Source organism: Ananas comosus, linkage group 7 (genome assembly GCF_001540865.1).
Source record: "Ananas comosus cultivar F153 linkage group 7, ASM154086v1, whole genome shotgun sequence".
NCBI classification, from domain to species: domain Eukaryota; kingdom Viridiplantae; phylum Streptophyta; class Magnoliopsida; order Poales; family Bromeliaceae; genus Ananas; species Ananas comosus.
Genome location: NC_033627.1, coordinates 8502682 through 8523699, shown reverse-complemented (window position 1 = coordinate 8523699; position 21018 = coordinate 8502682). Strand labels below are relative to the sequence as shown.

General features: G+C 37.9%; 1 protein-coding gene across 12 annotated transcripts; it reads right to left on the bottom strand.

Annotated features, from left to right (window-relative positions):
• LOC109712361 (ATP-dependent RNA helicase DbpA-like) lies at positions 1948-18589 on the bottom strand. 12 transcript variants are annotated; one of them, XR_002216828.1, is made up of 8 exons: positions 18283-18588; positions 17944-18121; positions 16047-16122; positions 15572-15662; positions 14868-14926; positions 14366-14482; positions 13055-13127; positions 1948-2098 (listed from the first exon to the last, which is right to left on the bottom strand). XR_002216828.1 is itself a non-coding variant. In XM_020235889.1 (8 exons), the coding sequence occupies exons 3-8, from the start codon at positions 6389-6391 to the stop codon at positions 2043-2045; spliced, it is 561 nt and encodes a 186-aa protein (XP_020091478.1). In that variant the 5' UTR covers positions 6392-6492; positions 6930-7019; positions 7117-7606; the 3' UTR covers positions 1948-2042. The 12 variants fall into 12 exon arrangements, 7 of the variants coding, with proteins under 7 accessions (XP_020091478.1, XP_020091479.1, XP_020091483.1 ...); XM_020235889.1 differs by lacking the exons at positions 13055-13127; positions 14366-14482; positions 14868-14926; ... (2 more) ...; positions 17944-18121; positions 18283-18588 and adding exons at positions 3477-3536; positions 4777-4923; positions 5338-5456; ... (2 more) ...; positions 6930-7019; positions 7117-7606 and having other exon boundaries at positions 1948-2093; XM_020235890.1 differs by lacking the exons at positions 13055-13127; positions 14366-14482; positions 14868-14926; ... (2 more) ...; positions 17944-18121; positions 18283-18588 and adding exons at positions 3477-3536; positions 4777-4923; positions 5341-5456; ... (2 more) ...; positions 6930-7019; positions 7117-7606 and having other exon boundaries at positions 1948-2093.

Genomic DNA, 21018 nt, shown 5'->3' with positions numbered 1-21018 from the left:
TATTCTTAAAACAGTACGTGCATGCATGCCTCGATACATTTATATAATTTTTTTAAATATTAATTTGCTCTTCTTTAATATAGCGTACTTTTATTATGCCCACTTAATTATGTCTTAAAAAACTACGCTTAACTATCTTTTATTAATAGTATAACATGCTTTTATTTTGGCATCTTGTGTGGTTCAAAAGTTATATTTAATTATACGATAATTTATTTTTAATTTATTATAAAAAAATTTATTGTTAAACAAAATACTACATATTATGTAGTTTTTAAAAACTTTTACTTTATCTGTCCTTCGGAAGGAACCGATTAAGCTTCAAAGGGACTCATCTTTTGATAAAGAACTCGACAAAACCATCCCTTCATGTTCTACATTTGTTCGAACTTCATCCAAATAAATATGAATGACTCAAATCTATTTAATGATAAAAAAAAATTATTGATCAAATAAAAATAAAATTATAGGATAATTAAGTATAATTTGTAAACCACATAAGGCAAATTAAAGTAAAAATGTGCTGCGCCGCAGGAGGCAAAGTAAATAGAAATGTCCTATAGTAGGGGTGGCAAATTAAAATTTACACTTTAATTAAAAAAATTTTATGTTCTCAGTGACAAAAGTTAATATACTAATAAATATAAACATAATATTCTGATTTTTTTTTTCTTATGTTTTTGGTGTTAAAGATTAAAAATTTACTGACCATCGATCGATCCCTTGTGCAATTGATAAAATGTTTTGTGGTTTATACCGAGATTCTAAATTCGAAATCTATTTGTTTCATATACATTTTTAGTTAAATTTATTTCTAAACAGTTAAATGATGGCACGGCGCTTTTTTGTTGCACAAGTTATGTGAATTAACGGCGTGAAACGACAGAATAATAATACGTTTTGGACTGGTTGGACATTTTGATTTTTTTTTTCTTTTTTTATTCTTTTGTGTGCGTAATTAAATTAACGTGCCGGCCCGCATGCATCTTTAAGAATTAAGAGCGGAAGGGTTAATAAAGATTGTAGACAGAAGCATGCATGGTGTGCATGCCAGCGATATCTCTGTGAGTGAATTGTCGGCCAGCAAAGGGAGTAGACGTGCAATTACGCACCGGAAAGAAGGAAAAAGAAAAGGAATTAAGCAAAAAAGAATCGGATGCATGCCACAATTACACCGCAATTAGCATCGGCAAGAGCTAGCCAGAAAGTTTGACACACGTACGTTTATTGACGGCCGCATGTCGGAATTAATTATACAAAGGCGAAGATCGATGTATGGAGACTCCTCCAACTATAAAATATTTTGAATGAACACCCCCCAACATTTTCTTTCTTTTGACAAATTTGGTTATTAATTGTTAATCGGCCCGTAGTGTCTAGAAGATAGAGCAATATATTGTAACTAAGGAAAATGATTGATTGAATCGTATAAACTTTGGACAAAGTTACTGTTATTCGCCGATCGAGCTAGATTACTTATTAAAATTGGGTTGATTCACTACAACAAAACTATGTTTTAGCGACGATTATTTTTTAAATTAGCGGCAATTACAATTGCCACAAAATATTTTGTGGCAATTTTAACAATTGCCACTATTGACAGGGTCGCTAAAAGTTTTAGCGACATTTATTCCGGCGGTTGGTAAAAATTCAAATAAATGCCGCTAAATATTATACAATAACGACTATTATAAATGCCGCTAAATAGTATGCAATAACAACTATTATAAATGCCGCTAAATAATATACAATAACAACTATTATAAATGCCGCTACAATTAATTATAATTGCCGCAAAAAATATACTAAATGATTGATTAATAAAGCTTATAGCAGCAATTAAATTAATATTAAAATACTTGATTAACAACTAAATACTACAATGAATTGAAATATTAAAAAATATTAGTAACCAGAAAGCATTAATAATTTGTATAACAAATAGTCTCAACTCTCAAATTACAATCTCAGAATTCAAATTAAATTTCAAACATAAGTTCAAACAAAAAATACTTGTTCAAAATTAAATTTCGAACATAAGTTCAAATTAAATTTCGAACTCTTGCTTCCCACTTCAATTTCCGCAGCTCCAGCTGTTCTGGATCAACCAAAAAGAAGTCATAAAATCAGTGTCTAAAATTACCAAATAAAAAACATCATATCAATCGTCATAAAATCAGTGTCACAAGCAGATAGCTTTAAAGATCAAACAAACCTCTTGGAACAATCAACCTTAATTGTACCACTAGAGTTTATTGCAACAATATAGAAAATTTGAGCTTAAAACAACAATAAATAGAAGTTTCAAGTTCAACTAAAAAGATTGATCTCTTTTCTGTTTCAGTTTCAAGTTCAACTAAAAATGAATCTCTTCAATCACAGTATATCTCATGCATGTTTCTCAATCAGTAAGGCATAATCTTGTTGGCAACATGTTTGCAAAATCAGAATAAACTCTATTTGGTGTTAATAGCTATTGAAATGCTAGTAGTAATTATACATTACCAAACATGGATTGCGAATTGATCAAAGCCGAAAGAAAATAAACTCCATCCAGCCATCATCTATCATCTATCATCCAACTTATTCAACAAAAAACATGGATGATATATTAAGATGATAGATGATATATGATATATGATAGATGATAGATGTCACACCATAATTTTTTTTAAAAAAATTAGAGAAATTTCGAAAAGAACTGCTACTGGATTTGCTTTAAAAAATCATGGGAAAAGTACCAAAATAGCTTGAGAAAACATACAAAAACTCACCAGTAATGCAAAACACAAACAAAAAAGAATTATACATTTGAGTTATTAACGAAAAAGACAAGCTCACAAGGAAAGGACAATAAAAAAAAAAAAAAAACTCCTAAGAGCATTATGGCAAAAAAAGTCTAAATCATGATAAGCTAGTGATTATGAATTCGCCTTTAATTTATCAGGAAGTAATATCAAAAAGATTCAGTTGGATTAGGATTAATTAAATTGGCAATTCCATGCATCACTATCTACTAGAACAGCTCTTACATAAAAGTGACTTATATTTCAAAATAAATCATTGAAAAACTTTTCTAACTAAGAGCAGATAAGAAGACTAGACTCGAATAATATTCGGAGAAGAGCCTATCTATTCAAATGGTTCACCAAATACGAGATTAAATTTGTATCGAAAAAAAAACTACAAAACTACCTAAAAGTAAAAAAAAAATTAAGAATTACAGCTAAACACTCAAGGACCAACCTTGTATCTCCTACAAAACTAAAAATATGTGAGAAATTTTTTTCTTTAAAAAAAATCATATACACGAGATTCGATTTAGTTTTTACCTTGTAGGGTAAAAGAATGCCTTTCTTTATTAACAAAATGATTCAAAAGATATCAGCTTAAATAATATTCACAATTGAACTATCTTTAATTTCAATTTGTCATCACAACAATAAATACGCTGAAACAATGTAACAAACTCGTACCTTCAACATGCTTGACAAATCACCATATGTCTGTTCAAACTGAATAAAGTGTTTCCACACCTACAAGTGAAGATCTACATGAGATATCAATGAAATAAGCACATGTGTGCATGTTGTGTGTAAACGAAACAATGACAACAATCAACGCATATGTCTAGCAGAATTTATTCATAAACTAAAGAGTATATAGGTAAAAGGCAGCTTGATTTAAATAGCTTAAAGTACCAATAATATAAAAAGGAGTTGAATGTTTGATTCAAATTCCATTTAACTACGCCATTTATTCAGGGTGTAACTCAAGAACCACACCAGTTTCATTCAACTGTTTACAGCTATACATTCACTGACAAATGTAAACTAGGCATTAAGTAAATTCCAAGAAATTGACTTGCCACATCAAATAAGAATTATCTTTCACAATTCACATAGGCAGATTTCTTTTCTTTATATATTATTATAAGACTATTTTGTCCTCAAAATTGTACCTAGGAATGACAAATTGAAAACAAAAAAAGGTAAAATGTAAATGCAGTGAACCACTGAACTTTGCAGGGACTGCAAAAAAAGGTAAAATCACCATTTCGATTAAGAGATAGTGCCCTTTTGTAATTTGTTTTACACGAAAGCAAAACTGATTTATTCCAATGCTAGCCAATGCAGAAAAGTGACCAATAAGGTGAATACCATCTAGTGCATCGGTATCAGACATCAAATTAACCAAATCATGTAGATCAGTCAAGGCTCAAATAATCCAAGTCAAACTGGCAAGACTTGCTAGCTTGGCACATTTTGAGACAACAGAGCATTAAAAGAATTAATAATCCAAGTCAAACTGGTAAATCAGTTGCAACATGTTGCAGAAACACAAGAATTAATCCAAACTTGCATGCATCAAAACTAAAACATCATTTATCACCAATGCATGTGTATAACAAACTAAAGAAATGGGACTTCAAAAAATACAGAATTGTGTGAGCCAATTAGGACCAGCTAGGAAATCTATTTTCCTCATAGAAGTAGTTCCTTAGCTCAATGTGTTTATGTAAATTCAGAAGTCAATATACTATCTGTGAGAAGCTCTTAATAGTTCAGAAGGCAAAATGCTGAACAATGTCCTCAATACGACCAAATTTATAGTTGCAACATGAATGGAAAGAAAAGGAATATCAGAAAAAGCTAACAACAAAATGTCAGTAGAGTACATTTATATTTAGAACACCATGATAGAGATATGATCATTTTTATGTAGAACAGCATTTGCAATAAAAATTATTTTCTATTTTAAAAAGTCAAAACCAGCCTTTTTAGTCATAGTAGCTGAAAACAGGTATGTTTGACGTTCTTTGGGAACAGCCTTCAAGACGTCAGCAATGGCTCTTTCAAAATCCATGTCGAGCAACTTATCAGCCTCATCTATGACCTGATAACACAAGTCGTACCGATAAATCTGCAGCAATCAAAGTGCTGAAAAGAATAAATATTCGTTGACATTTTACTCATTGGTATTTTAGTACCAAGTATTTTAATGTGCGAAGGCTAATCACAAATTTTTAGAACTTTTAGGTGTGGGATTATCTGTCACATAGCTGACAGATAATCCCACAATAAGTCACATCAGTGCGCATCAAGCATCGAACTCCATGAACAAAGTCAAATTCTAAAGAGCCATCGAACTATATCTAGATAATTAAGATAATATAAGACGACCTAAGATCTCAATTGTTTCATACTTGTATTCAAAGCAGATACACCAAGTGTTAAAAGCCAATAATATCCAAGCAAATTAAACCTAAATGGTATTCTGTAGCATCAAAACTCACAAATATAGAGAATTAACCAAGCAGTAACAAGGCAATCTAACCACATTTTTATGAGAAGAATTCAGGCATTTGCGCTGTCCGCCGACAGCAACAGGTCGGCACCGTTGTGGCTCTCGTCGTCGCCGTTCGGATTGGCGATCAGCACCGACGCGTCGCAGCCCTGAAACCATGCCAATTGCGGCGTGTCAGAACGTTCGGCAACCTGGTCAGAGGAGAAGAATTCAGGCATCCGAGGAGGCGCACCCGGACGAAGCAGTCGTGGAAGAAGAGGCGGAGGGTGCCAGCGCCGGCGGCGAAGCTCTGCTGCAGGCGCTACGAGACGACGCTGCGCACGACGGACTCGACGTTCGGACAGATGCCGGCATAGTAATTCTGGCTCAGTTGGGCAGCAGCCGTGGGTGTCTCAACAATGAGCAGGGATAGGAGAACTGAGAACAATAGTACTAGTATGCGGTACTTCTTAATTCCCATTGCTTGCTTCTTCTTTGTTTTTGTTTTTTATCTCTCTTCTATCTTTCTTTCTTTCTTTTTACAAACACACACACTCTTATAATTATCTCTCTATAAATGATGTGCAAAGTGCTCATGGTAGATTTGTTTATATATAGAGTAGTGAGGAGGTGTGCAAAGGGGAGGAATATGGGGGGATGGATGGTCCTACACAACTGTATGGGGATGTCACAGAAAAATAAGGTTGAGGACAGAATAAATTAAGTGGCATGCATCCAAACAGATCTAGCATTTATTGTAATGCTAGATCTGTTTGGCGGTGTTTTTATTGTAATGTGAATTATTGTAATGTGAATTATAAGGAGATTCGTATTTGTATAAGAAATAAGCTCCAAAACAAGTGACTAGAAGGGTCATAATATAAAAAAACTATAACCGCTCATGCAGTTGGGAACGCAACCGAAACAGATCTATCAAAAACACTGAAAGTGAGTCAAACAACATAAATCAAATCACAGGTCTACAACAAAAACAACTAAGAACACGCCCCTTATCCCAGATCTAAGTAAGATACAAACAGATCTAGCATTTATGGCTCTAAAAGGGGGAAGAGATCTCACCGAAGACGGTATTGGTGGGGTTCATGGCGACCTGGTTCTTGGCGGCGTCGCCGATGAGCCTTTCGCTGTCGGTGAAGGCGACGTAGGAAGGGGTGGTGCGGTTCCCCTGGTCATTGGCGATGATCTCTACGCGATCGTGTTGCCACAAATTAAACTCAAAAAATATAATATTAACTCGACGAGTTACGGCACAAATTAAACTCAAAAAATCATATTCCGTGTTTTGCCCTACAATGGAAACTTATTGACTGTTCAATATTCACCTAACTCAACAATAACACTTTTCCTGCATGTAAAGCAAAAAATCGCTAAAATAAACAAATTGACATAACATTAGCTTTTAACACCATATCTATCTATCCTCATCAGATTATGAACGGAAAACCTGTTGTACACCCAAAAAGATTCAGATTCCCAGTAACTCTACACTACTAATTCACCGAATTGAGAACTAATAAAGCTCCATATTGATTGAATTAGCACCGAAATAGCACAGAAAATACAAGTAATAGAAGATAAATAATTTTTTTGACAAATGCAAAGCCAAAAAAAAAAAAAAAAACCTGGTGCTGTCTCCTGAGTGGTGGATGATGAGGCTTCTTCTTTCCTTCAACAGTCTCCCAATCTCCATCCTTTCTCTCTTTACCCTCTCCCTGCAACCTCATTTTGAGATCCAAAATTAACAAACAATTGTGACTTGTTTCTAAATTCCCGAAGAAACGAAGGAAAAATCGAAGCAAAATTACGAACCTAAAGAGCTCAAAGGCGTGATCCGCGATGTCGTGATCGAGCCCTAGAATAGAGGCGTTGTTGATGATTTGCAGGTAGGCTCGGAGGTTGTCGACGGAGACGAGCGGCCCCGAGGGATCGGCGCCGCCACCGCCTCCTCCTCCTCCTCCTCCGCTGCCGCCACCGCCACGCTCGAGCTCGACGAGGTAGCCGGAGAAGGAGAGGGCGGAGCGGGCGAAGACGGGGGCGGGCGAAGACGGTGGCGGGCAAAGACGGGGGCGGGCTCGAGGGACCAGGCGGAGAAGGCGGTGATGAAGCCGGTGGGGAGGAAGGGGTCGTCGTCGTCGTCGTCGTCGCCGCCGCCGTGGTGGCCATGGTCGCCGCCACCGTGGTGGCCATGGTCGTCGTGGGTTTGAGGAGGATGAGGGGGTGAGGGAGATGAGGGGGGTGAGGGAGAGATGTGGTGGACACAGGGGAGGCATGTGGGGGAGTGGGATCGGGTTGGTTTCGGTGAGGGTTAGGGTTAGGATTTTATTAGGGTTTAATTAAATTTATTTAATATATAAATATTGGTCGGTAAACATATACAGTTTGAAACAATCGCCGCTAAAGTATAATTAGATATTAATCAATTGCGACCATTTCATAATCGCCGTTACTAAATTGCCACTAAAAGGTAATTCTGTTGTAGTGGCAAAACAAGGATCAAAAGGAGAAAACAAGTTTCTAACCTCTCAAGAAGCTCCCAACTAGGCTCCAAATCAAATAGGGTTGAAGTTCTCCTCTCCAACAAGCCTCTAACAAAGCTCCAAGTCCTCTCCAATGGTGGAAAAAAAGCCTCTAAGGTGCAAAAATAGCAAAAATGAGGCATAAAAGCTTCAAAAAACCAAATAAAATGGAAGGTAAGGGATGGAGGGCTCCCTTACTTTGATCTCCTCCTTCCTCAGCTCAGGGAAGGCTCAAGAGGGCGTGGGTGCTATATAGAATAGCCACAATTGCGAAAAACCCCCTGCAATTCAAACTGCTCAAAAACTACCACTGCGTACCGGTACACGGGCCCACGTACCGGTACACATCCCACGAAATAGCCAAACCCGAGCCTCGGGTTGGCTGAAAAGCAGCCAATGTTGATGGCTGTACCGGTACAGCCATCACCCCGTACCGGTACACAGCCCTCTTAAGGCTACCCGGGAGCTAACAAAAAATTCGATTTTTCGGATTTTGGTGCTAAGCTTCAAACCTCAATCCTCGGGATACGAGCCATAGGTCGGAACACTGTCTACGACCCACCAGAAAGTCTGGAAAAACTCAGGACACCGTCCAAACACTCGAACCTCGCAATTTGCAAAGGACCAGTGTGTTACACAGAAGGAATAAAGTCACTAGAGATATCAGAGCTACTAACAGCTAACAACAGACAACAAGTAGAGAAAGAGAAAAGTAAACTGCCAACCATAAGGATAAAGTAAGTACAAGAGTATCCCAAAAGTACTACAAAAATGGTGGTCACTATAGAAGGTACAACTCTTCTCCTCTCCAAAAAGCAAACAAAGAAGAGGTAGACCACCTAGTGAACGCCCGTCGCTCACAAGCTAGCTCATGGCGATACCCTTTTCGCAGTCCCTAGCCTCGCCCGGAGTGGAAGGCTCTGAAATATAAACATGAAACAGAGGGCGTGAGAACTATAATTTATAGTTCCCAGTGAGCAATTACTGACCTTAGCACAATGCACCACTAGGCCCAAAGAAAAGGGATAAGTAACGATAATATTAAACAATACTAAGCTGCTGAATTGAAAGCATGTATGAAATGCTATGCTACTATGCCACATGTAAACATGATGTGTATCAATGCTATCATGATTGAATATGCCAATACAAGGGGAATATGTTCATCATAACTGTCAAGTATACTAAGATGCAAAGCAATTCTATCAAATATACTACATGTCCCAAAATCTCAAAGCCACCCTATAAATATGCCAAGTGATCCAACTACTATGATTTATCTAGTAGTGATTCATGTTTAAGAGTTTATGTCCAAGCTCAATCTTGTTTTAGGACCTACACGAGTGTAGTCCGGCTTGCGCCGCCTAAGTGTCGGTGGTAGCTCCAGCATTTTCACTCTGGAAATGAGTCTATCCTTCCCGACCCCGTAGGCTTCTCTATACCTCACGGGTGAGCAAAAGTCGCGTAGGCCAACTCTGGAGTGCCGGCTTGTAGAGAGCGACCCTCACAAGCATGTGCGAATGAGCACAAATGGCAAGCAAGCAAGTCATCGTCTCAAGTATCCAATCGTCACGTCTCTAATATGGTAATATGCACTAGTAACCTAACGGTCTAGTTCTATGTCTCAATGTGATGTTTTACCACTCACTATGCTTAGTGCCTCTTTATGACACTTAAGCCTTGCTACAAGCTAAACACATTTCATATTCCATACCCCATTTATGACATTAGTACTAGGTTCACATGTAACCCGAGCTCAATGCCCTTTTATGACATTAACCCAAATATTCTCAAGTAGTACAAGCCCCCAAGCCCCTTAAGGACTACTAAACTTCTTTGTATCTCAACTAGGCATAGGTTTAAATGCATGAAACAATGCTCATTTCCATTGTAAGAAACATGGTCCCAAGTCCAACATAAGAATGCCAAAAGCTAGTGTAAGCCTTACATGCAACTCTCTACTACATAGAGATCCGAAATTTTATTGTACATGACATAGGGATGTTAAGCATTCTAAAATTCACAATAAATACATTTAGCATGAAAATGCATGAATTTTCACTTTACAAAGCATAAATCACCAAATATGAGCATTTCTCATATTGTAGGCTAGGTCAAACCCACCAAAACTCTTGCAACTCTTCGTAAGCTCCGACGAAGATGCCCACTAGTCTCCTAGCACCCTAAAGATGTAGGAATGAGAGTCAAACGGACCTTACGAACAAAACAAAGCTCAATCATTAACCATCTCAAGCTAAGGTGGAGAAAAACTCACAAAATGCGAAGGGTGCTCTCTCGATCTCCAAATGGGAGTTAGAACCCTTCCAATACAACCTAAACAAAGATTCTAAGCCAATCAATTGGGTCCCAAAGCCCTCAAATCGAAAATTCCAAAAATAAACCCTAAATCCCAAAATCTAGGGTTTCCTCTAGAGTAAAGCTCCAAAACTAGGATCTAGAGGAAGAAAACTAGCCACTTACCTCTAGGATGCACCAAACCAAGCTCAAAATCCTCAAGGGTTAAAGATTGATCCTCTACAATGCTCCAAGTCCAAGCTCCAAGCCTCCAAGGGTGAGAAGAGAGGGTGTGGGGAAAGTCCAAAACCCCTCCAGGCTTGCTCTTCTTCTCTTCCTTCTTCTTCCTCTTCTTCTTCTTCTCTTTCTAGAGGTGTAGAGAGAGTGTGAGGGAGAGAAATGAGGGTAAGAGGGAGAGGAAATGGCCTGTAAGCCCTCTCATGTAACAAAATCAATATAGGTCCCTCAAAAATCCAACCTGTGCACTGCCCGGGTCTGGGCAATTTTCGCCCAGAGGGACCGGTCTCTCCCAGCTGGGACCGGTCCCTCAGGACCCTCCCGCAAAACATGCTCTCGGGGACCGGTCTCTCCCAGCCAGGGACCGGTTGCCTCAGGTTTTGCCGCGACACTGTTCCGAGGGGTACCGGTCTCTCCCACCAGGGACCGGTCTCCGAGAGTAAAAACTCTCAGGACTTAGCCAAAATCCAGGAATTCGAACTTTTAGGTCGGAATACAGTCTACGACCTTCCACCAAGTATGGAAAAGCTCGGAATCCAAGTAAAGCACTCGAACCTCGCAATTTGCACAGGTCCAATGTGTTACATTCACCGCTCCTAAAAAGGAGTTTCGTCCGCGAAACTCGAAGCAACTACATACCTCAAAACTCCATCTGAAAGAGATGGGGGTAGCGCTCCTGCAAAGCACTCTCCAGCTCCCACGTGGCCTCTCGCTCCTCGTGGTTGCTTCAAAGAACCTTCACATACGGAATATCCCGATTCCGCACCTCGCGAGCCAAGATCCTCACTGGTAGCTCCTCGAAACTCAGGTCATCCCGCAACTCTACAGGTGTAGCATCCAACACATGAGTCGGGTCGAAGACGTACTTCCGAAGGACCGATGCATGAAAGACGTCGTGCACGCCCGATAAGTTCAGTGGTAGAGCAAGTCGATACGCTACCGGACCTACCCGCTCTAAGATCTCATACGGTCCAACGAATCGGGGGCTCAACTTACCCCAAATTTCGAATCTCCTGATCCCTCTAGTCGGTGAGACCTTCAAAAATACATGGTCTCCAACTTGGAACTCCAAGTCTCGCCGCCGTCGATCGGCGTAGCTTCTCTGTCTACACTGTGCCGTCAAAAGTCGCTCCCGAGTAATTCGAACCTTGTCCTCAGCTTCCTGGAGCACATCAGGGCCTAAAGCCAATCTCTCGCCAACTTCACTCTAATGAAGTGGCGATCTACACTTCCGTCCATAAAGTGCTTCGAAGGGCGCAATCTTGATGCTTGCTTGATAACTATTATTATAAGCAAACTCCACCATCGCTAGATGCTGCGACCATCCTCCCTGAAAGTCAATCACACATGCCCGAGCATATCTTCTAAAGTCTTAATAGTGCGCTCCGACTGCCCGTCACTCTGCGGGTGGAAAGCAGTCTGAATCCAATCGAGTGCCTAAGGCTGAAAGTTTTGAGGAGCCCAAGGATCTATCTAGATTGTATCTATCACCTAGAGGGGGGTGAATAGGTGAACGGCCAAAAACCACAAATCTCGATGCAATAAAAATAAATGCGGAAAATAAAAAGCACACCGAGATTTACGTGGGAAAACTCCAACTTGGAGAAAAACCCACGGGACCAACACGCGAAAAAAAATAATTCACTAAGAGAAAAGATTACAAGGTGATTACCGACTCCACGGACTTAACCTCTCTTAACCNTTTCAGATTTCGAAGTGACTACAAATAGTAGAGTACAATAAGAAGGTAAAGGTTATGAAATCTAGTTAAGCGACAAATTACATAAGATTAGACAAGACAGAAATAACAAACAACAAAGAACAAAAGACTCATCACCATCAAACCTGAAAAACTATCGAAGAACTATTTTTATGAAATTGTCACTTTAAAGTAACATCTTGTCCCTTGCCACAAGTATGAGAAAATATGTAAATCATCGATATAAATTCAAATTGATTAAGAAATGTTCTAATTGGACAGCATCAAACCACGTACTTTTACGACTTCCACACAAAACAGAACCATCATTTTCTCACTTTAAATCATAGCCGAGTCACAATAAAATCCCAAGAGATGTGTAAATAGCTAAAAGTGACATAAACAACCAACAAAGAGAAGACGAGAAGATTGAAAGAAAAGAAAAATGATAGGGAGAGAGCAATTCATCCTTTCCATTATAGTTTGTTGTTTTGGGGGACAATTGGCTATGTAAACTGACACTGACAGCAATTATATTCTTGTCCACAATTATTCAGATTAGTCAAAATTTTCCCAATCTGCAGAGAAATGACTACCCAAATCCATCGTAATTTAATAACGATTGATGACAATGATTTGTAACTTTATTCTATTTCAACTATTGCAAATTATCCTATTATCAATAGAAATCGTCCAATTCCATGCCTATTCAACCATTTGACCAAATCAAAGCTAATAAATCTAATCAATATACCAAATGCTGAACACTAAAGCATGGAGATTCACCCTTTGGGCCTGTTTGGTTCATGATTTATAATATTTTAAAAATTCTCCAATTTGAGAGAACGCACAAATCGAAAAGAAAAGGAAGTGGAAGTTGCTCGGCATCTAAGCCACGAAGCAAACAAACATAAATTTAAGCAAGAAAAAAAGAACTTATAATTTCCTTAAGAGCGCATAGGCCTTTTAAGCTTTGAGTTAGTACCAAAGTTAGACGAACCTGAAGTATTTCTTTTCGAAAATTTCTCAGTACCACCTATGTCTTGGATATTCGGTTCAACTGGCATTAAGAGCTGCAAAAAGAAGAAACAAGCATCTATATATGAGAAATAAATATTTCAAGAATCATATAAAGCACTCCAATCAAATTAGATAAGCTTAAATTCACAAGTTAAAAAGCAGTTGAACAACTCAAATCACTTAAATCTAAAAAATAGAAAGCAAAATCAAAACTTATTAAAGGTTAGATGGATCAAAGTAGCTAATAATTTAGACAAGTTTTATGTAAATTTTTCAAATGAATACATCGTTTAACATATCTATCAAATTTAGACACGGTCAGTTTATCAACAGTCCAACACCTCAACTAAACTTGAAAAGTTAATTCCTACTGTTTCAAACTAGAAATATATATATATATATATATTCTAGAGCTGGAACCAAATAGCCCTAATGCTATTGCCACTTCGTCATATGTGTATGTCATGATTAGCTGTTAGCAACACTGGCACTTCTAAAAAGTAAATACTAAGGAGGTTTACACTCTTTAATTGCCAATCAGCTTGTAAAAGCAAGTTCCTAATTAATTAATAATCACCAATAATAATTGCCATAAAAGCGAATGCTGTGTTCTTCTCTTTCTTGATTAACATGGCAACGAGAAGGACATTGGAGAAGCATAATCTTTCGATCTAAACGAAGAAACTAAAAGGGAAGGCACAATATAGAGACTAACAAAACAATTGTAAAATTTTAATGGTTTAGGTCCAAAAAGAAAATTTTGCTATGATTTACTCAGCTGAAACAAATGAGAGTGTAAACAAACTATCAAATAATGTGACATCACATCAACCCAGTCCCCAGTTTGATGAAATGAATATGAAGCTGATTCCTAATAATCCCTTTAACAAGAACTAATTGTATCATAATATATCCAAATTGGACTTGGGGATAAATTGAAGAACTTCCGATTATTTTCCTAAAAAATGGGTTCATCAGCATTCGTTATATGAAGCTCCTCTTTTGAGTCTGTATGGTCAAATAGCGCATGTCACATGAGGAAAATTGGCTCCCTATAATATTAACAAACATCCTAATAAATTGTTCCATAAATTTCAGTTCTGGTTTAGTCTCAATCGCTTTGTTCAGATAATGATAGAACTGTTTGGAGCACATTTTCTGCTCTAGAAAACATGTCTTAGCGCATGTATCGGTGCATCATAATTTTTCTATTTCATTCATAAGGATAAAGTATAGATTAAAAACCAGGGGGGGGAATATATCTATAACAGTAATTTTCAAGTGTACAAACCTTCAAAGGATGGATATCCACAGATAAAATGCCTGGCTTCTTAGTCTTGTGAAGGGGATGACTAGAGATCTGAGTATATCTCTCAATTGCATCAATGGGTGCTAATGTTGGTGGGATCTATAGCAAAGTGGCAAAAGAAAGCATTGTGTCATGACAATGTAAATAAGCATTGCATCATATTATACCCTCATAGTTAGGGGTGAGCACTATCCACAGTTTAAATATTACCAAACCGAGCTGAGTCAATTTGGTTTATCTGATTCAATATGAGTAAAATAAATAAAAAAGTGACATAATCCAAAGCCATTGCCTTCCTATCAAACAAATAGCTAAGGAAAAAAAAAAATCACATGAACTTCAGTTTAATTGAAAGCTATTTTCAACTGTAAATCACAAAGGGGCAAGCAAACAAGCCCTTAAGGGGGAAAAAAGGGTCAAAAACCGAACAGAACGGATGATGCTCACCACTACTGATCAGTTATAAAAAGATGATTAAATTTACCTAATGAACAATAAGCCCATGGATGAACATCATAGATGAGAAGCGGATGCATCTGAAGCCTAAGAGAGTAAATATATTACAATTAGTGTTAAAAAAAGCTAATTTAAATAGTCAATTTAGCACATAACTTGAAACTAATTAATTTGAACAAATCATACTACACAAATATTAAACAAAGTAGAAAATAGATTCATGAAATTAAAAGTATAATATATCTTATGTTGTACTTAATATTGACTAAGATCAACAGTGCACAAATATGAGAAATATATATATGGACCCCCCTCAATTATAAGCAACTCTACAGTAGTCCTCTCAACTTCTAACTTCGTAAAATTAAGTGATTTTAGTCAAACAAATTTATGAATTTTTATCAAATTCATTGATAATTTCACAAAATTTACTAATTTTAATAACTTTTTAGTGAATTAATTAATGACTTTAATCACTTTTTAGAGAATAAAACTATATCAGTCAGTAGTTATTAACTAATAGAGTTATTAAATTTGATAAAACTATCTCAATTAATAATTAGTAAATAGTAACTAATAAAGTATTTAAATTTGATAAAATTTTTATTTTACCTAAGTATAAAAACTCCCAAAAAGGAAAAGAAGTTGAAAGGTCTCAATTTAAAAAAGAAATAAGCAAGAAAGTCAAAGGGAAATGGATATAAAAGAAATAAAAATGAATGCACTACTTACACCAGTTCTATGCGTGCTAAATACAAGATCCTCTCTCAGAAAGTTGATGTCCTTCAAATATTGAATGTACCTAGGTAAAAAGCCTTTGTGGCTGGACCAAAAAACGAAAAGAAGTATGTGATGTGTCGGCTGCACAGATAGGCAGGATAAAATGATTATACAGAAAAGTTTTCACATTTAAACAAGATAAATAACAAATGATATCATGAAGAGAAAGCAACAAAAAAATTACTTTTGTGTTTATATTAACTAATATGAAAGTTATTAATTGTTGAAAACAATTTGATTGGTAGAAAATTGACACTAGAGCATGTTGCTTTCCCAGAACTAAAATGTCAAAATAGAATGACTCAATGCATAAAAAAAAAAAAGCATGAGGAAACAAGTGAATATGGTTGCCAAGATGAAATGGCCTATATTTCTGAATCAATTGAGTGACAATCATTAAAATTTATCAATGCATTCCGCGGTTTACCTTTCCCGATCAGGATGAGTGATAACGGTATCCAAGTCTCCACAAGAAGATTTGCCACATCTATATATATGATCCCCTACAAACAATAATTATCTTCAACACATCAATAGAATGCCAATATTAGGCATGAGCAAAATATTCAAGCGGCTAGTTTCAAAAGGACTAAAAGAATTATGTCAGTCGGATCGAACTGAATTAGATAGTAGCAATGAGCAAATAAATAGATAATGAAATCTAAAATTACTTCCTACCACCAGCAAGAATACGTTGAGACCTTCACATATGTATAGGCCAGTTTCTTCCATCAATTCAAGGGCCACAATATACCGTTGCACTGCTTACAATCCTGCTTCTATATTGTTATCTTTGGGAGCTATTAGGTTGAACATTATAATTTGTTGCAAGTGTGGACATTCTTAGTGATAAACCCCACAGAATAATGTACTAGCCATTACAACATGCTCGCATCAAACCTAAGAGTAGAGACACTCTTAGTGATAGTTCCCCTCAATTGAGTGACATATGAAGAAATGTTATATATGAAGAAATGTTCATGTATAGGAATGTAGTTATGCATGTATATATATGGAGAGAGAAAAGGATGAAAGAATACATGCTAAGCTAAGTTGTTTAAGAAAAATTTCACGATGGTATTGCTGAGATGTTTTGTTATATTTTAGCGTACACTTACATCACGCTTCCAAGCTCTAATCTAGTCATATCACTGAACAATGGTGGCATTTCAGAACCAATTAGAAGGCGTGAAAGTTTCGAAGTTGGCTACATTGATTAAGAAGTAGTTTAACTACTCACAGGAAAGACGTCCCAGAATCAGTAATGTGTTATATTTCATCAGCCCTTAAGTTTGAACTTATTCACATTTAAGCTTGTTTGGAAATGGTAAGCACCCCAATGCACATCAAAAGGACATCAAGGTAAAGAACAACACTGAATAAACATGAGAAAGATCCAATTTCTGAATATTTGACTTGAGTATATTTGAAACAGAACCTACATTTCTTCACCAACATGCTGTGTAAAGAATCCATAGAATCCATTGAATCATTTATAGCTGACTAATTAAGTTTACTACAAACCCAATAAATCGAAAGGATTCCTTCATTTTTAAACAAAAACACTGAGTTTTGTTGATCCAAATGAGTGAGTTCAAAACAAAATTAACATTTAAATCCAATAATCAGCTCAAAATCCTGCATAAACTCAGTTCACATGATTAGCAAAAACCCAACTTGAAAAAACCTAGGGCCCTGCACCCCCCCTCTTCTCTCTCTCTCTCTCTCTCTAAAGAAGAGCCTTATTTTTAAACTCCCTCTGAGAATATAGCCCCACAGAGATATCAAGGATCTAAAAGGTGAAAAAAAAAGGGGAAAAAAACTCACCAAAGTTCCAATTTTTACACCAAATTAAGAGGTAACAGCAATTACAAACTACTAAAATCCAAAAAAACCCACCAAAATTAAACCAAAAAAAAAACATCAAATCCACACATCAGAGGCAATATACATGGATCACACAGAAAACCCAAATCCCAAACATGGGAAATTACACACATACCCATCTAATTACAGAGATGAACTTACATAGAGAGACAGAGAGAGAGAGAAGAGCCCATACCTGATTGTTGGGCACAGAGAGGAAGAACAAGTGGGAACAGGAGAGAGGAGAAAAATGTTAAATATTTATTGGCTAAAGAGATCCAAAACCTACGAATAAACCTGAGAAGCCCCACGACTCGTCATTGATGGAGATTTTTAGAGTAAAAGGAATTGGATACAGCTACGGATTTGAATGTAACTAGTTCTTAGAGTAATGGTAGATCTCACAGTTGAGCGATTCTTCATTCCCTGTAGTAGAATTTGAGATTGAGAGCTCTTACCAATGGATCAAAGCACCGAATCGAGAAGCCGCACTGCCGAGGGCTCGGATCGGATCGCCGGGTCAAGGATCCTCCTCTTGGGGCCGAGAAGGTCAGGGGCATACCGGATCGAGCCTTTAAGATGGCCCCTTCCATTTCCGTGCCCGACGAAGAGTACACGGAAATGCGACACGCGCGCCTAACAATTAGGCACGCCATCGGCGGTTGCGCCCGACCAAACCATAATTAGCAGTAATTTTTTTTTAAGAAAAAGATCAAATAATCGATCAAACCAGTAATTTGAGTAAAGAACAGTGAATTGAAGCAAATAGAAGCAAGATTTTGGAGGGGAAAGCTCACGCGGATCCTTGGTTGTAGAGTTCGATGAAGACGGAGACCTCTCTCGGCGGCGGATTTGAGCCGCGAGAGGCTCACCATCTTGTGAGCTCGCGATCGCAATTGAAACGACGAGGAGGGGGAGGAGGAGAACTAGGAGGACGAGGAGGGATCTCAATCTCGACGAGATCGCCATTGCTAGGGTTTCGGAGCTCTCTCATCGAACCGAGGGATCCGAGCGCATAAACGAAGGGGGTTGGGAAAGAGGGGCGGGGTTGATCGAGCGTGGTGAGAAGTCGATGCAGGGTGAGGGTGGGGTGGGTTTGGGTTAGGGCACTACTGGGCACCAAATAAATATATTTAATGTATACATATTAGTCGGTAAAAATATATAGCTTAAATAATTGCCGCTAAACACAACTAGATAATAAAAAATAGTGGCTGTTCTATAATCGCCGCTATTAAATTGCCGCTAAATATTTGTTTTGTTGTAGTGATTATTTCATACGAATTTCGATAAAGAGGTGTTCTTCCAAATTTATTCCTATAAAGTTTAAGTTATGAGACTTATTTCTTCAAAAATTTTGTCATTTGCAAAAACAAGCATGCTGTTAATCTCTATTAGAAAACTATGATTAATCATGGATAAAATATTTAACCCTAATGAGTTTAAAAGTAAAAAGGCTTTTTTATCCTTTACATAAAATTTTCATTATAAAGCCTACTCGCCATGTTTCTGCCGATGCCTCCTACTCCGCTGACGATTCCACCGCCATCATTAATTGCCCCTACCGCTGATCTCAGCGATGTGGTTGCAAAAGGTGTCGACCTTGTGATCTTTCGCCTCGAGCATCACTCTCGTGCTTCCACCATTAATTTGATCCGATGCATGGTAATGCACGCAGACCGAGGAGAACAAGGACGAGACGATGGTGGCTGAGTAGGTAGATCCTTGTGTTGGTGACGAAATCGAGTGCCTTCACGTCAACAAACTTTGATTGTACGATCTTCGACCATTTGCCTCCGTCGCCACTGCAGTTGCTGTTGACGACGAGACTCTCTAGGGCTACTATGGTATGGTCGAGGCGTGACACAATGTCCCCCAGCACCTTTCTCCATCTAGTTGGGTGCGATGATGGCACCTTCGCTGGATCCAATGGACTCCCCCTTGGAGACGAGGGAGAAGAAAAATCAGATGAAATTTTAGAGGGACAAATTAGAAATGACACCGAGGTTTTTTATAGCAATTTTCATAAAGATGGAGGGGTTATTGCGTAATTGAATAATTTTTCAACAAAATAAAAATTGCCACTTCCGAGATCTAGCTAATAGTGTTGTAAGTCATGAAAGGGACCTTTGCGCAATTTCATGCGATAATGTGATATTTTGGAAATAAAATCGAGTGAGAGCGAAACTCAATAAAACAAAGTCTTTATTCAAAAAGAGTGACATATCGTATGTCAAATCACTCGATTTGAGGACTTATTTGTAAAACACATATGTGGATGACTTTTTGAGTAAAATTTATGCCCGATTTGGGGTAAGAGGCCGCATGGGTCTTAAACCTAACCTGTGGTGGATCTCGAGTGACAAAGTCAAAGCACTTGATTTCCCAAAGGAACGAAAATTAAATTTTTATGAAATGAAAAAAATGTTATCATTTCATGTGAAAAAAATATCATTTCATGTAAAAATTTTGAAGTTTCAGCGAGTCAAATGACTAATATGTAAGTAACACAGAGAGAAATATGTGGATTAAAGTTTCATAAAATTTGTTGATTATTGTGCAAAGTAGCATAGACAAAAAAATTTAGAGTTAAACTTCATCAGAGAATTTTCTTGCAAAAAATGTGACATTTCATGTGTGAAATTATAAAAAATTTTTTTGAGTCTCGTGTGCAAAAAATGCAGTGTTGAGGAGTTATGGGCAAAAGAGAAACATCTAGTGGGTCTGTTTACAATTGTTACCAAATGAGAAAATAAAAATAAAACCTATAACTACTCCCGCTCGATCCCTCTCTCTCTTCCCCTCCCTCTCCCAGCAGCCATGCAAGTCACCTTCTCCTCTATTGTTGGCTTAAAGGAACTAGCATTCTACCATGTAGCGGGAGGTTAGGTTGGACCGAATCACGTTCGAAGTAATGGGAGGTCTGGCTAGGCCAAGTTATATTTGAAATGGTAAGAGGTTGGTTAGGTAAAGTCATAATTGAGACCCATGGGTGCTAACTGTATGCTTTTAAGTTAATTTGTTGTATCTTTCAATTAGCTCAAGCTTTTGGGAGTAATAGTTAGTGCCAATGATCCAATAAGTGGCATCAGAGCTAAAGGTCACGAGTTTGATTCTCGCGTGCTGTGAATTTGTGCAGATGCAAAGAGAGATCATTGGCTTAAACAGGCCAGCATCCTGCCATGCAGTTCAATAGGAGGCAAGGTTAGGCCGAGTCACGTTCGAAATGGCAAGAGGTTGGGCTAGGCCGAGTCGCAATCGAGACCGGTCCCATCAGGGGAGACCGGTTGCCTCGTGCGCAGGTTGCGCAGACCGCGGGAGAAGCTCTCGGGGACCGGTCCCAGGTAGGGAGAGACCGGTCCCTCAGCACGAAAATTGCCCAGTTTGGGCAGTGCACTGGATAGAAAGTGGGAGGGCCTATTTGCAAATATTACAACATGTTATATGTCCTATCCCTCTCTCCCACAGCAGGAGAGGGCATTGACGACAATGCAACCTACGGGTTCGCGGCGAGCGTTGGGTGGCCATAGATA

Coding starts and splice junctions, on each gene's coding strand:
- LOC109712361 (XM_020235888.1), bottom strand. CDS start 7,577: ATGCCTCCCCTGTGTCCACCACATCTCTCCCTCACCCCCCTCATCTCC. Junction 7,020..7,116: donor CACGCCTTTGAGCTCTTTAG/GTTCGTAATTTT, acceptor ATGAGGTTGCAG/GGAGAGGGTAAAGAGAGAAA.